Below are 13108 nucleotides of genomic sequence, written 5' to 3'. Positions count from 1 at the left end.
TTTTCACCACCCTTTTCGATCTCCAACGGAACTTGTCAAGGCTGCCCTCTTTCCCCAACCCTCTTTATCCTTTCACTAGAAATCCTGCTTCAGCTGATACGTCAGAGTGAGGATATTCAGGGAATCCGCCTAAAACACCTGCCACTTAAATCCGTAGCCTTTGCTGACAATATCCTGTTCGTTCTCAGCAACCCAGAACAAGCCCTCCCAATCTTAAAAAACATCCTCGACCTCTATGGATACATCTCCAACTTTAAAGTCAACAAAGCTAAGTCAACTATACTAAATGTATCTCTATCCCCTGAAATCGCTAAAAAACTAAAAAGAACCTCAGGTTTTACTTGGTCAGAGACCTCTATAGAATACTTAGGTGTCAGGATAACAAAAAATCTTGATCACCTATTCGACAGCAATTTTGTCCCACTCCTAGAAAATATCTCCTCGTCCTTGCAAACTTACGACCTACCAGTAATTTCATGGTTTGGCCAGAGAAACCTCCTACAAACATACGTTGTCCCTAAGATCTTATATAAAATGCAAATGCTCCCAATCTACCTCCCGGACTCCTTCTTTAAACAGATCAGATCAAAATTCTCCAAATTTATTTGGAAACATAGGAGACCCCGTCTTACCCCCAACTTACTGACACAGAAGAGAGAATTCGGGGGTATAAATTTGCCGGACATGTATCGATACTATAACGCAATTCAACTAACCAGATGGCTAGAGCTAACTAACCCTTCAAAAAATAAAATAGTAAGAAATTTAGCGCAAGCCACCTATGGTAAATATTTTGTAAGAGACATGTGGTTTCCCATACAAAAATCTTATAGGAAGTCTACCTTTGATCCACTCCTGAAAGGTGCATGCAAGATTTGGGATACTCTCCGAGCCAACCTAGCACCACACCCATCCCCGGCGGCCCCTCTATCCCTGATACCAGACTATTTGGGAGTAAATTTAGACCCTCACACAGAGAAATTATAGTCCGCCTTTGAGACGCTATCTATTACCGACCTCTGGGTAGCTCGTATTCCCAAAAGTAAACAATATATAGAAAACTTACTCTCACAGACAACATTACCACCACTCAACGCCTTATCCTACCACCACATATACAAAATTCTAGAGAAATTTAACCAGGCCTACCCTTCTTCATGCTCATACACAGAACTGGAGCGAGTGATGACAACACGCAGCAACTCCAGCAGGAAACTTTCTCAAATCAAAAAGAATTTTATCACACTGCAAGTAACAAGCAGACCAGCTTACATTCTCTCCTGGGAGAAGGAGCTCAACATTAAGCTTTCGAATGAGGACCTGAGAGTAGTGTTGGGGAGCTCACATGGTCACTCCACGTGTGTTAGGCTTCAAGAAAATCATTTCAAGCTATTAACAAGATGGTACAGGACCCCAGAGTGGCTCTTCGCCTATAAATTGGCTGACTCCAATCTTTGTTGGCGTGGTTGTGGCCAGATGAGCCCCCTATTACACATCTGGTGGACCTGCCCAGTAATAAGGCCCTTCTGGGACCAAATAGAGTCTAGGATCCAAGAAATTATCGCTAGCACCTTCAAACTTCTCCCTGAATATATTATTTTAGCCAAACCTTCTTCAAGCTACAAACCTAGTAAGACTAATCTAATTACCCTCCTCATAACAGCCGCCAAGGCACTAGTTCCCACAAAATGGCTAACACCTGATATACCTACAATAAATCAATGGCTAGCCAAAGTAAATGAACTTTGCAGATTTGAGGAACTTACAAGTAAGACCTCCAGAACACATGACAACGTCCTACTAACCTGGAATCCATGGGTGACAAAAATGTCCCCCAACCACTAAAAAATCTAGGGACCCCATGTCCATTGAAGACCCCTAATAAAATGTTCGGTATCCCAGAGCCACACACAGTTACTGATGCTTACATGTGAACATCCCCTTCTTAGAACGAGGAGCAAAATCCCTCCCCTTCCCATACCCTCCCCCTTACCCCCACTCAACCTACATCTTCTTCCCCTACTTATATTGCTTTTTATTATTCACTCATTTAGGACTGTTCAACACTTTCACATCTAAATGCTATTGGATTGTTAAAATTTTTTAAAAAAGTGATTATTTGGACTTTGTTTGAAATGAACATGCATTATAACCATGCTGACTATCTTTCCAATGCCTATACCATGTATGTCATTTTCTTCTTCTTTAACGCTTTAATAAAGAAAGTATTTACAAAAAAAAAAAAAAAGTAGCTGACTGCTGCAAAGCTATCTCTACAGAACAGGAAGTATCAGTCTATTAGGTCAGTGACCAGTGTGACAAATGCAGAATTTTTAGGAATGTTTTTTACAAAATATATAGATTTTGATTTGTAATTAAAAAAATAATCACCAAAATTCTTAAAAAAAATGTTTAACACAAAATTCCTATAATATGTAATTTTCTGATCATTTCATAATCATTCATGTCTTTTCCACTACTTGTATTTTATGGTGTTGGATCCTGGAGAAGAAGGAGTTAAAATTGACAGCCAATATTTCCAATTAAGCCTTTGCTCTCTACCCCTCCCTCCTTTGGTTTCCATGTTTTAAATACCAGGGCACAGACCCCACATGGGTGCTAATTTCCACATTCTTGTTTTTTATTAAACAGAAAAGGTCAGATGCATGAAGTGACAGACCTCTGGAGACGAATTATTTAATAAAGCTCAAACACCGAGCTGTGATGTGATTATGTAATCAACTTCATTAGGCTCTACAAAGGCATGGGGTAAATTCCCTCCTAAAAAGTGAATGGATATGTCTCATAGTCTATATGTTAAAATTATGATCAAGGCAATGCTCATCATGGTGTTCTTAGAGAATAACGAAGCTTTTCATTTTTTTTCCATTATTAGTACTAGCAAAAATCTGAAAATCTGTAGAATATTTTGTCTTTTTTCCATTTATCAGCCACTTATCCTCCTCTTTCCTGCCTTCTGTACTGATCATTTGCACTGATTTTTACTGATAAAATCGACAATGATGTCTGTACAGCAAGAGATCAGATTACAGCTACAGCCCATAGATATCTATGGAGAGGAAGGAGCAGAAGCTGCAGGAGGGAGACAGAGGCAGAGAGTCTCACACAGAGGTGGCATCAGCTTCTAGAAAGTGTTTTATCTCACTGTAATGCTGTAATCAGATCTACACTGCTCAGTAATCTCGTGTTGTACCCTCTATGCTGCCGCTGATTTTGAAGGTGTAGAGTGCATAGAAGACATCACAGCAGCTGGTCTCCACCCATCAGCTCACAGAAGACTGACAATTAGAATTTGAGCTTACAGAAGGGGACAGTGGCTAAACAATACAAGATACAAGCCATAAAGTGGCCAGAAATGCTATTACAAGAGGTACACACAGCAGCTTATTCTGAAAAGTTGTATGAAAATTTAGTTACACTTCAAGTAACAGATGGTGAGCAAACTTTCCCAAAGTTTGATTCATCTGGTTTGATGAATTTGGGCACAAATTTGAGCTTGGTGTGCTTCACATTGACCCCAAACTGGAACTTTACCAATACTCCTAAAACGGGTGTGTATAACACTGTCTAAGACCCATTGAAGTCCTGTATAACATTCTTAGATCACCTAGGAGTTTATGTAAGTACTTTTGAGCCGTTTTAAGGCAAAGTTAAAGAGTTATCAAGTTTTCCCCTATCCAAGGAAAAATAAAACTTTTGCTACGGCTCTTATTGAATATTGTGTGATGCCAAAGTATGAGAATTAATGAGCCAGGATAAAATGTTACATTATTTTTCCTGTTAGCACACCGTGTGCTATAAGTAAAAGATCTATTCGCAGTTCAGAAAAGGGATACCTTTCTAAATGAAACTAGATAAGATTGAGAGTTGTTAGCTATGCAGTACAATACAGTGAAGTTAAATTCTTTTACATCTGGTGCCTGAATGCAGTATACTGTAATGTGGACTTTCAAGACCAGAAACAGATGACTGAGCAGAAAAAAACTAATTTAATTTAAGTTAATTCTAAAAGGATATTAAATATCTGATAAGGGGGTCACACCAGATACTGAAAGCAAAGGTTCACATACTTTTGCCTCTCATAGCCGTGTAATATTGAATCCTTTTCTTCAATCAATTAATAATCTAATATTTTTTACTCATTTGCTTGATTTGGCTCTCTATTTTATTTTAGGACTTGTCTAAAATCTGATACAGTTTTACTTGAAATATAAGCAGAATATGGAAAATTCTAAAGGGTTCACAAACTTTCATCCACCACTTCATATAAAGTGGCATATATTTAGTTTCCTATGTGCAGGAATACAGAATGAAGTATCATAGGGAAGTGCAAATAATGTCAACAAAATGATAAATATTATTAAGGCGTAAACATGAGACGCAGAATAGATATTAGAAAAATTTTTCTGACAGTGACGGTGATCACGAGATCTTGTGTCTCTGGACTTTTCCAAAGCATTTGATACTGTGCTACATAAAAGGTCGGTATATAAAATGAGAATGCTTGGTCTCGGTGAAAATGGGGAAGTAACTGGTCAGTGATAGAAAGCAGGGGGTGGTTATTAATGGTACTGTTATCGGACCACGCCGGTATCGATCTGATGACCTCGTTGCCAGGTGCCAAATTGGTAGATATGGTAGCCCGTGATGAGGAGATTTGCTAGAAATTATCTATCAATAGCATGAAATCACTCCATGTTATGTCAACACACTTCTCCAGTGAGAATCGCAATGAATTCTACTTTATTATCAACATTGCCAACTCTTATACAGAAAGACGAGGGCGTATCCAAATATTGCCTGGTACAAAGATTCGTGTTACGTAGCTTACTGTTACAAAGGTGAAAATACTTATTGATCATAAGACTTATTGACATCTACCAAATAGTCTCAAAAGCTCTTAAGGCTCGTCTCAGACATAGAAATTACCTAAGTCAGGATATTGCTGTTGCATTAGACATTTTTCTGCTATAGTTGTGTGTCTTCTCTACATAGCTTAGCCTTACTTTATTTGTCTGTTGACTTCTTATCTTAAAATCCTAGTTCCCAGCACTACAAAGCATAGGTTTTAGTCTTCTATTTAAGGGCCAATAGTCCAATACAAGGTAAGAAACATACACTTATTGCATTCTGAAACTTAACACTTTATATTCCATGACAGTACCTACTCTGATTGGGTGAATGTTACTATTGGGGTAGAAATCGTTTTTGGTTCCTATTCTTTTTAATATATTTATAATGACCTGGTAAAAGGATTGCAGAGTAAAATAGCAATATTTGCAGATGACACAAAACTATGTAAAGATATTAACACAATGGAGGACGCAAGGAGATTGCAAGAGGATCTGAATAAGTTGGGGACTTGGGCAGAAAACTGACAAATGCGGTCCATAAAACAGCTCAAGAGGGGCCTGGATGCCTTTCTTGAGCGATACAATATTATAGGTTATAATCATTAATAATTTCAGAAGGATTGTTGATCCGGGGATTATTCTAATTGCCAGGTTGAAGTCAGGAAGGAATTTTTTCCTTTAAATGGGGAAAATTGTTTTTTTGCCCTCCTCTGGATCAACATTGGGAGGGTAATACAGTGAACTGGATGGACATATGTCTTTCTTCGGCATAACATACTAAATTACCTGGCTTTAGGTCTTCTAGATATGACTGAACCAGCAGCCTGTCAAATTTCTGAAATGGAGAGTGTAGACAACTTGGAAAAGAATCTAATCTTGGAGCACACATTGCATAGAAGTGATCAATGACAATGGTAAACAAATTTTAAAACTGCACCGGCATCATCTTTTGGCACTTTAAAAACATTAAACATCAAGACTGTTTTTTAAAACTCGTAGGTACTCGGCTTTTTAAGTCTATATATTTATTATTTTTTGTCTAAATGTTCCCCCAAATTCTTTTTTGCATCTCTTTCTGTATCTCTATCATGTATCTTGTGTATACTTCTTTCTAGGGCTGGCCAGTCACATGACTAATCAAGTGACCTCCCGTGATTTCATCCGCCAGAGTACCCATCGGTTTTAAATTCTGTTCTTGATGTTTAATGTTTACGAAGTGCCAGATGAAGATGCCGGTGCCCATCCTCTGGCTTCCTGTCTTAAAGCACCGTATATCCCCTTCTCTTTCCATATTGTTCACGGATGTCGTTGGGTGCATCGGGGAAGTTGCTATTGACAGCTTAACAGACTCTATTACATGCTGTGCCGCCGCACAACCATTCAAGTTAACCTTATTCCAAATCATGCCTTTTTGGGTCCTATGTTGTATTGTACTATGGGGCGCTGTTTTTTGTTTTTTGGATAGATAACAATGACAAGGAACCCTTTACTAACTAGTGACCACATTTGTTGCTATTGATTTGAATCAGTTTATACCAAGAATAAGTATGTTGTGTTATTTTTGTATTTATTTTGTATTACCTTGATAACTGAAGCAGATATACAGATACTCAGTGGTTAATAAGACTCCTCCACATACAAGTTACAGTGCTGGGTCATTACAATGGTACCCTCAGCTCAATACCGTAATAATGACTTTTAAAAACTGTTTTCTTTCCAAAGTATAAATCTTCATTTGTTGACCGTCTTATGGTAGGATGACTATAAATGGTTAGTACATTGTTCTCTAACAGTCTGACAAATGTATCCAAGTAGATAACTCTATATTACTTCACTCAAAAATCCCTTTAATACAATAAATTACCTTTAACCATGCTATGTGAACTATTTTCTTCTTTTGCAGACTGAGAACTTTAATGGAACCAGGCCACAGCCTCCACAAAGACGTGAGTTAAGTTATTTCTCTCCAGCTGTTTTCTTCTACTTTCCTTTCACTTCTTGGAATAGTTACTCTCTCATCGCTGTAGAGAATAATTCAGTGATAGCGGCATTTAAAGACTGATAGTCCTAATAAACAGAAAATTCTCAGAATGAGGGTTTTCATTCTTATATAAAATGGCTTGTTTTAAGAATATCTCAATTCTAACTCTTCCATGCTTGTTAGGAAATGCAATTATTATTTTCAAGTGCAGCAATAGAATACCAGGAGTATGTATACTGTAAAGGCAAATGAGAGAGAGAGAGATTTTTGCATTTGGTGACATAGGGGTACAAACAGAGTTTTGCAAGAATTGCATTAAAGTTTTTGTTTTCTGTGAAAAAAAACCCTGAAGTTTGCAATCTAAGACCTAGATTAAAACGTAACCTTTAATTCATTTATTAGAATATCACCGTTGTATATACTAATGCAACCAAATAGAAAATAATCCATCTTCCAGTGACAATGCGGAAAATCAAAGAAGAGAACAGAATTTTAACTGGAGGATTATTAAATAAGAAATAATGAGCAAAGCTGATGATAAATATATACATCTAAAGAGGGGGAAACAATACTGGTGGGTATGTCACTTAACTAACTCTGATTTGGTCCAGAATCAATAAAAACAGATTGACAGCAGTAAAGATAGTAGCAGCTGCTCCAGGAATTAAATCCAAAAGTAACTGGAGGATTTGGATGCACAAATTTATTTAGGCAGAATTTGCTACTCAACGCATTTTGGGGGTATTAAGATGTTGCCCCCCACCCTCCACCCCTTCCTCAGGAACAATAGCCATTAAGACAATACCAACAGAATAACTTACACATATAAGTTCAAAATGTATCAACCCTGTTAGGACCCAGCATCATCTTGCCACGGCGCTGCAGGTGAAATCGGAAGACAGTGAGAAAGGAAGCCGGCATAACCAGGAACCCATGAAATATTGATTTGTAAAATGTGTTGAGTAGTATATTCTGCCTAGATAAATTCATGCATTCAATTTCTTTAATTATTTCTGGACTCCATTTCTGGAATAGCTGATGCTATCTTCAATGTTGTCAACCCATATTTATTGACGTTGGCCAGGATCAGAGGACGTTGAGAGACATATCTACCTGTATTGTCTCTCCCCTTCAGCTTTAAGTATTTATCATCAGCTTTACTTATTATTTCCTCCTTACCTATTCCTCATCCTGAGCACCAGTTCCAATTCTGTCTTCTCTTATTTGGCTTATCGCCCCTGTGGAGGCTGATATCAGAGGACGTGGGTCACCATTTCTGGTTTGTGGATTGGGGTCTTTCCATCTTGGATGCTCCATGCCAATTTTTGCTGAAGGATCTGCTAGGAAATAGTGTGGCACCAACTGGTATCATACCGTCGGTGCGTTCCATCCTGTAATTTGGATAGAATCATTATATTCATTGTGGACATTTCTCTGTAACTAGTTAGTGGGAACTCAGTTGGTGCTTAGGCTACTGAAAATTGTATTAGTCCTATTTTGCAATACACTTCTCTAAAGCAGGATTTAGCATAAATACTTGAATAGTACGATACTACCCCTGGGACCCTCACCTATTGGGAAAACTGACTAAAAAGTGTGACTGATGGAAATCAGACCTGCACCAACATTTATGACATGGCCCATGGATATGCTATAAATGCTTAAAATCGGAGTACCTATTTATAATCTGCTTTTTACTTGAATTTACAATATTGCAGTAATGACTATTTTAATATAATAGTTACTTGCACTGGCAACCAGTTACCATAGTGAAGACAATTTATGAAAGCTATGAAGGAAGATAGATAGACAGAAGACAGACAGACAGACAGACAGACAGACAGATAGATAGATAGATAGATAGATAGATAGGAGATAGATAGATAGATAGATAGATAGATAGATAGATAGATAGATAGGAGATAGATAGATAGGAGATAGATAGATAGATAGATAGATAGATAGATAGATAGATAGAAGATAGATAGATATGAGAGATAGATAGATAGATAGATAGATAGATAGATATGAGATAGATAGATAGATAGATAGATAGATAGATAGATAGGAGATAGATAGATAGATAGATAGATAGATAGATAGATAGATAGATAGGAGATAGAGAGATAGATAGATAGATAGATAGATAGATAGATAGATAGATATAAGATAGATAGATAGATAGATATAAGATAGATAGATAGATAGATATGAGATAGATATTAGATAGATAGAAAATAAAGAATTCAGTTATATATTTATATTAACTTTTTCCTTGCTATGTTTGTGTGGTAATTGTTTATTTGATATATTTTCTCCTATACCAGGAATAGCAACCTCTAGTGAAGAAGCGACAGATGAACCCTGGACCCTTGTAACTCCTGTACCTCAGGTTAGAAGCATGTAGGCAAATTCAGATTAGGGTCTGCATATTTTTTTTAGCAATTTTTGGGGTGAAAACTGCATTTCTGTTAGCAGACAGAGGATCCTTGACTGGGCCTGGGTTATGATAAAATAACAGATCCACTCACACAGATCCCAGGACTTTCAGCTAGGCCATTTTGGAGCTGCTCACACCACAGATCAATTCACAACCTACCGTATCATCAACTTCTTGTGGATATTGTGACCTGTGTGCGCAATGAGCAGAATATTTAATACAGAACGGGTGGGCTGACTCAGAGGCATCACTGAAACAAGTCATAGATACATACATCCATAAAAGCCATGTATTCATATTTAGGGAAGGCATCTACTGCTGTTATTAGCACAGAGAAGCAAAGGTTTGGGGGGAACTCATTTTAAAAATATACATGAAATAATTTTTCTAAGTAATGGAAATATAACTTAGATGTGCCATCACTTAATGATGGGTGGGGATCAGACCCCTGGGACCCCACTGATTATGAAGGGGCTGCAGTGCTAGTTTAAAGGATATGAACAGCTTTTGCATTCATTTCTTTAATCAATGTGTTTTTGGTTTTCATTAAATAATTGGTTTTCATTAAAAAAAGGTCTGATTTTTTGGTTTCTATACTTGTATTGTTTTCCAAAGCACTGCAGCACTGAAATCTAAGCAAATTCCTTTCCCCCAGCCTGCTCTCCTGTTGTGAACATGCATTAACTGCCTTTCCACTGAGCTATTACAGAGAGATTTATGATAGTGCTGGGGGATGGTGGGGGAGATAAGGAGGATAGAGAACAGAGAAAGCTACTATTATAGAGGGCTGTAATTCACTTTGGGTGAATTTTCTCTTCTTAGCAGTGAGGGGGAATGACCAGCAGCTAGAGAATGAGATTGATGGAGAGGTAGCTGTGTAGCACTGAATGGGCGTGGTTATGCTACACATCTTCTGAAAGAGGAGAGAGGAGTGGAAACTGAGCTTGTGCCTGTTCATGAGAAATACCAGCTGGAAACACCACTGAGCCAGAAACTTAAATGTAGGAGAGCCTGCAAACCAACTCTAAGGCTTCCTAAATGCATGAGAAGGAAAACTTAATGCAAAAAAAAACATAAGTACATCATTTTTTTTCTGGAGGGACTTACATTTTCCATAATCTTCAATTATGCATGCCCTTCACTGCTTTTCCCTGTGCATCAGCACTCATCCACTGTGCAAGGAACCGCAGAACTGCTCCATTCTAAGAATGCGATATACTAATTTTATAAGGTGGAAATAACTATTTAACCCTTTGCAATCCAATTTTGGATTCTGTGTTTCCTACGGTTTTTTTTCTCTTTCTGCCATTATAAAATAGCGCCATCTGCTGGCTAGAACCAGTACTGCAGTATGGGACATGCTGGAGAGGCCTCCGACAACAGAGCGGTCAGTAATATACAGTAAGAATACCCTGCCGGACATCTTTTGATATTGCAGCTGTACAGACTTCAATCAGAATGTCTTTAGACGTCAGACATTGATTGGAAAGGGTTAATAGATTGTCAAATAATAATCAGTCTCATGATCATGCAAGCGTCGACCTTAAGTTAAGGATCATCCCTGTATATGAGTACAAAAGTATAACAATTGTGTTTTTACAGTAAAATAGCTGCCTAGATGCACCAGAAACATCCTGAGAATAAACTGTATCCCATAGCCCAGACAGTTAATCTTAAGTGATAAAGAAAAAGATGTTTGGGGTTTTAAGGAGCAGCCTGCTCTTGTAAGTTATTTCAGAGGAACATCACTCAGTAACACCTATGTTTATTGATTATTATAAAATGAACATGCAAATAACATTGTCCGGCCTTAACAGTCTCCTGTTCCCCTGATGTAGCTTGACAAATTGGAGCTCCCACAGTGACTGCCAAGTAATCAGACTGTGACAAATGCCTTACTACCAGCAATTTGTTTTCATTTTACTGAAAATTTCCTGCGCGCAACCAGCGTCTCAACAATGCATGCTTATTATTTAGTTTATCTTTTTTTTTAAGCAGTCTGCTTGGAGCACAGCATGTCTGCACATTGTGAACAGAATTCCAGGCCCATAACTTAGCTGTAAAGCTTCTTTAAGTAATAATCAAACATGTAGGAGTGCTAAAAGGAAATCACCAAATCAAGCAAATTATGCACAGAATGTGAATCATCAAGATATTTTGCATTGTACAGGCGGAGATGGACAAATTCTCCTCTCTGCTAATCCCAACAAATATAGATTTCTAGCTAAATGTTTTTTTGTAGCTTCTGTCCGTGCTGCAGTATCAATGTACCCGAATGTGGTTATCACGCCCATGGCCATATCTACAAATAAAAAGCTGTACTCAGTAGAAACAAAATGATATGAGTTACGTGTCAACTACTCATTAAAAACATTAATTTATTACAATATTAATAATATAGATAGAAGGACTGCACTGGTGATACAAAATTATACAAGATAATTAATACAATGGAGGACAATGTACAGCTGCAAATGGACCTGGATAAACTGAAGGCTTGGGCAGAAAAATGGCAAATGAAGTTCAATGTTGATAAAGGTAAGGTTATGCACATGGGCAGGAGAAACGGATGTCACCAATATACACTAAATGGGGTACTGCTAGGGAAAAGTGATATGGAAAAAGACCTGGGGGTACTAGTGGATTGTAGAATTAACTGGAGCAATCAATGCCAGTCAGCTGCTACAAAGGCAAATAAAGTCTTGGGGTGCATTAAAAGAGGTATAGGGGCGAGGGACGAGAACATTATTCTTCCACTATATAAGGCACTTGTCAGGCCTCACATGGAATACTGTGAACAGTTCTGGACACCGGTGCTCAGGAAACACATTGTAGTGCTTGAGGGGGTTCAAAGAAGGGGGACTAAAATAATAAATGGAATGAAGGGACTGGAATACCCAGAGAGGCTATCAAAATTGGGATTATTTACCCTGGAAAAAAGACGGCTATGGGGTGATCAAATAACTCTGTATAAATACATGAGGGGACAATACAAGGATCTCTCCCATGATCTGTTTACACCCAGGACTGCATCGGTAACAAGAGGGCATCCGCTACGTCTAGAAGCAAGCAGGTTTCATCACCAACATAGAAGGGGGTTCTTTACTATAAAAGACTGTGGAACTCTCTGCCTGAGGACGTAGTGATGGCAAAATTGATAGAGAAGTTTAACAGGGGACTAGATGCCTTTCTAGAACGCTGTGATATTACTGGATATTAAAGGGGTTGTCCCGCGCCGAAACGTTTTTTTTTTTTTTTCAACCCCCCCCCCGTAAGGTGCGAGACAACCCCGATGCAGGGGTTAAAAAAGAACACCGGAGAGTGCTTACCTGAATCCCCGCGCTCCGGTGACTTCTTACTTACCTGCTGAAGATGGCCGCCGGGATCTTCACCCTCGGTGGACCGCAGGGCTTCTGTGCGGTCCATTGCCGATTCCAGCCTCCTGATTGGCTGGAATCGGCACGTGACGGGGCGGAGCTACACGGAGCCGGCATCCTGCACGAGCGGCCCCATTGAGAAAAGAAGAAGACCCGGACTGCGCAAGCGCGGCTAATTTGGCCATTAGACGGCGAAAATTAGTCGGCTCCATGGAAACGAGGACGCTAGCAACGGAGCAGGTAAGTGAAAAACTTCTTATAACTTCTGTATGGCTCATAATTAATGCACAATGTACATTACAAAGTGCATTAATATGGCCATACAGAAGTGTATAGACCCATTTGCTGCCGCGGGACAACCCCTTTAAATAACCAGCGGGGTTGTTGATCCAGGTCTTGGAGTCAAGCAGGAACTTTCAAACATTGATCCTGGGAT

At 38.6% G+C, this 13108-nt stretch overlaps 1 protein-coding gene across 1 annotated transcript in view; it reads left to right on the top strand.

Moving 5' to 3' along the window:
- Window positions 1-13108, top strand: part of LOC136577475 (uncharacterized) — a 229887-nt gene that overhangs the window by 161710 nt on the left and 55069 nt on the right. Inside the window, exons 9-10 of the mRNA XM_066577376.1 lie at window positions 6778-6820; window positions 9183-9247. Coding sequence (XP_066433473.1) covers window positions 6778-6820; window positions 9183-9247 — 108 coding nt within the window. The remainder of the gene's footprint in view (window positions 1-6777; window positions 6821-9182; window positions 9248-13108) is intronic.

Source organism: Eleutherodactylus coqui, chromosome 8 (genome assembly GCF_035609145.1).
Source record: "Eleutherodactylus coqui strain aEleCoq1 chromosome 8, aEleCoq1.hap1, whole genome shotgun sequence".
NCBI classification, from domain to species: Eukaryota; Metazoa; Chordata; class Amphibia; order Anura; family Eleutherodactylidae; genus Eleutherodactylus; species Eleutherodactylus coqui.
This window is presented reverse-complemented; position numbering and strand designations above follow the sequence as displayed.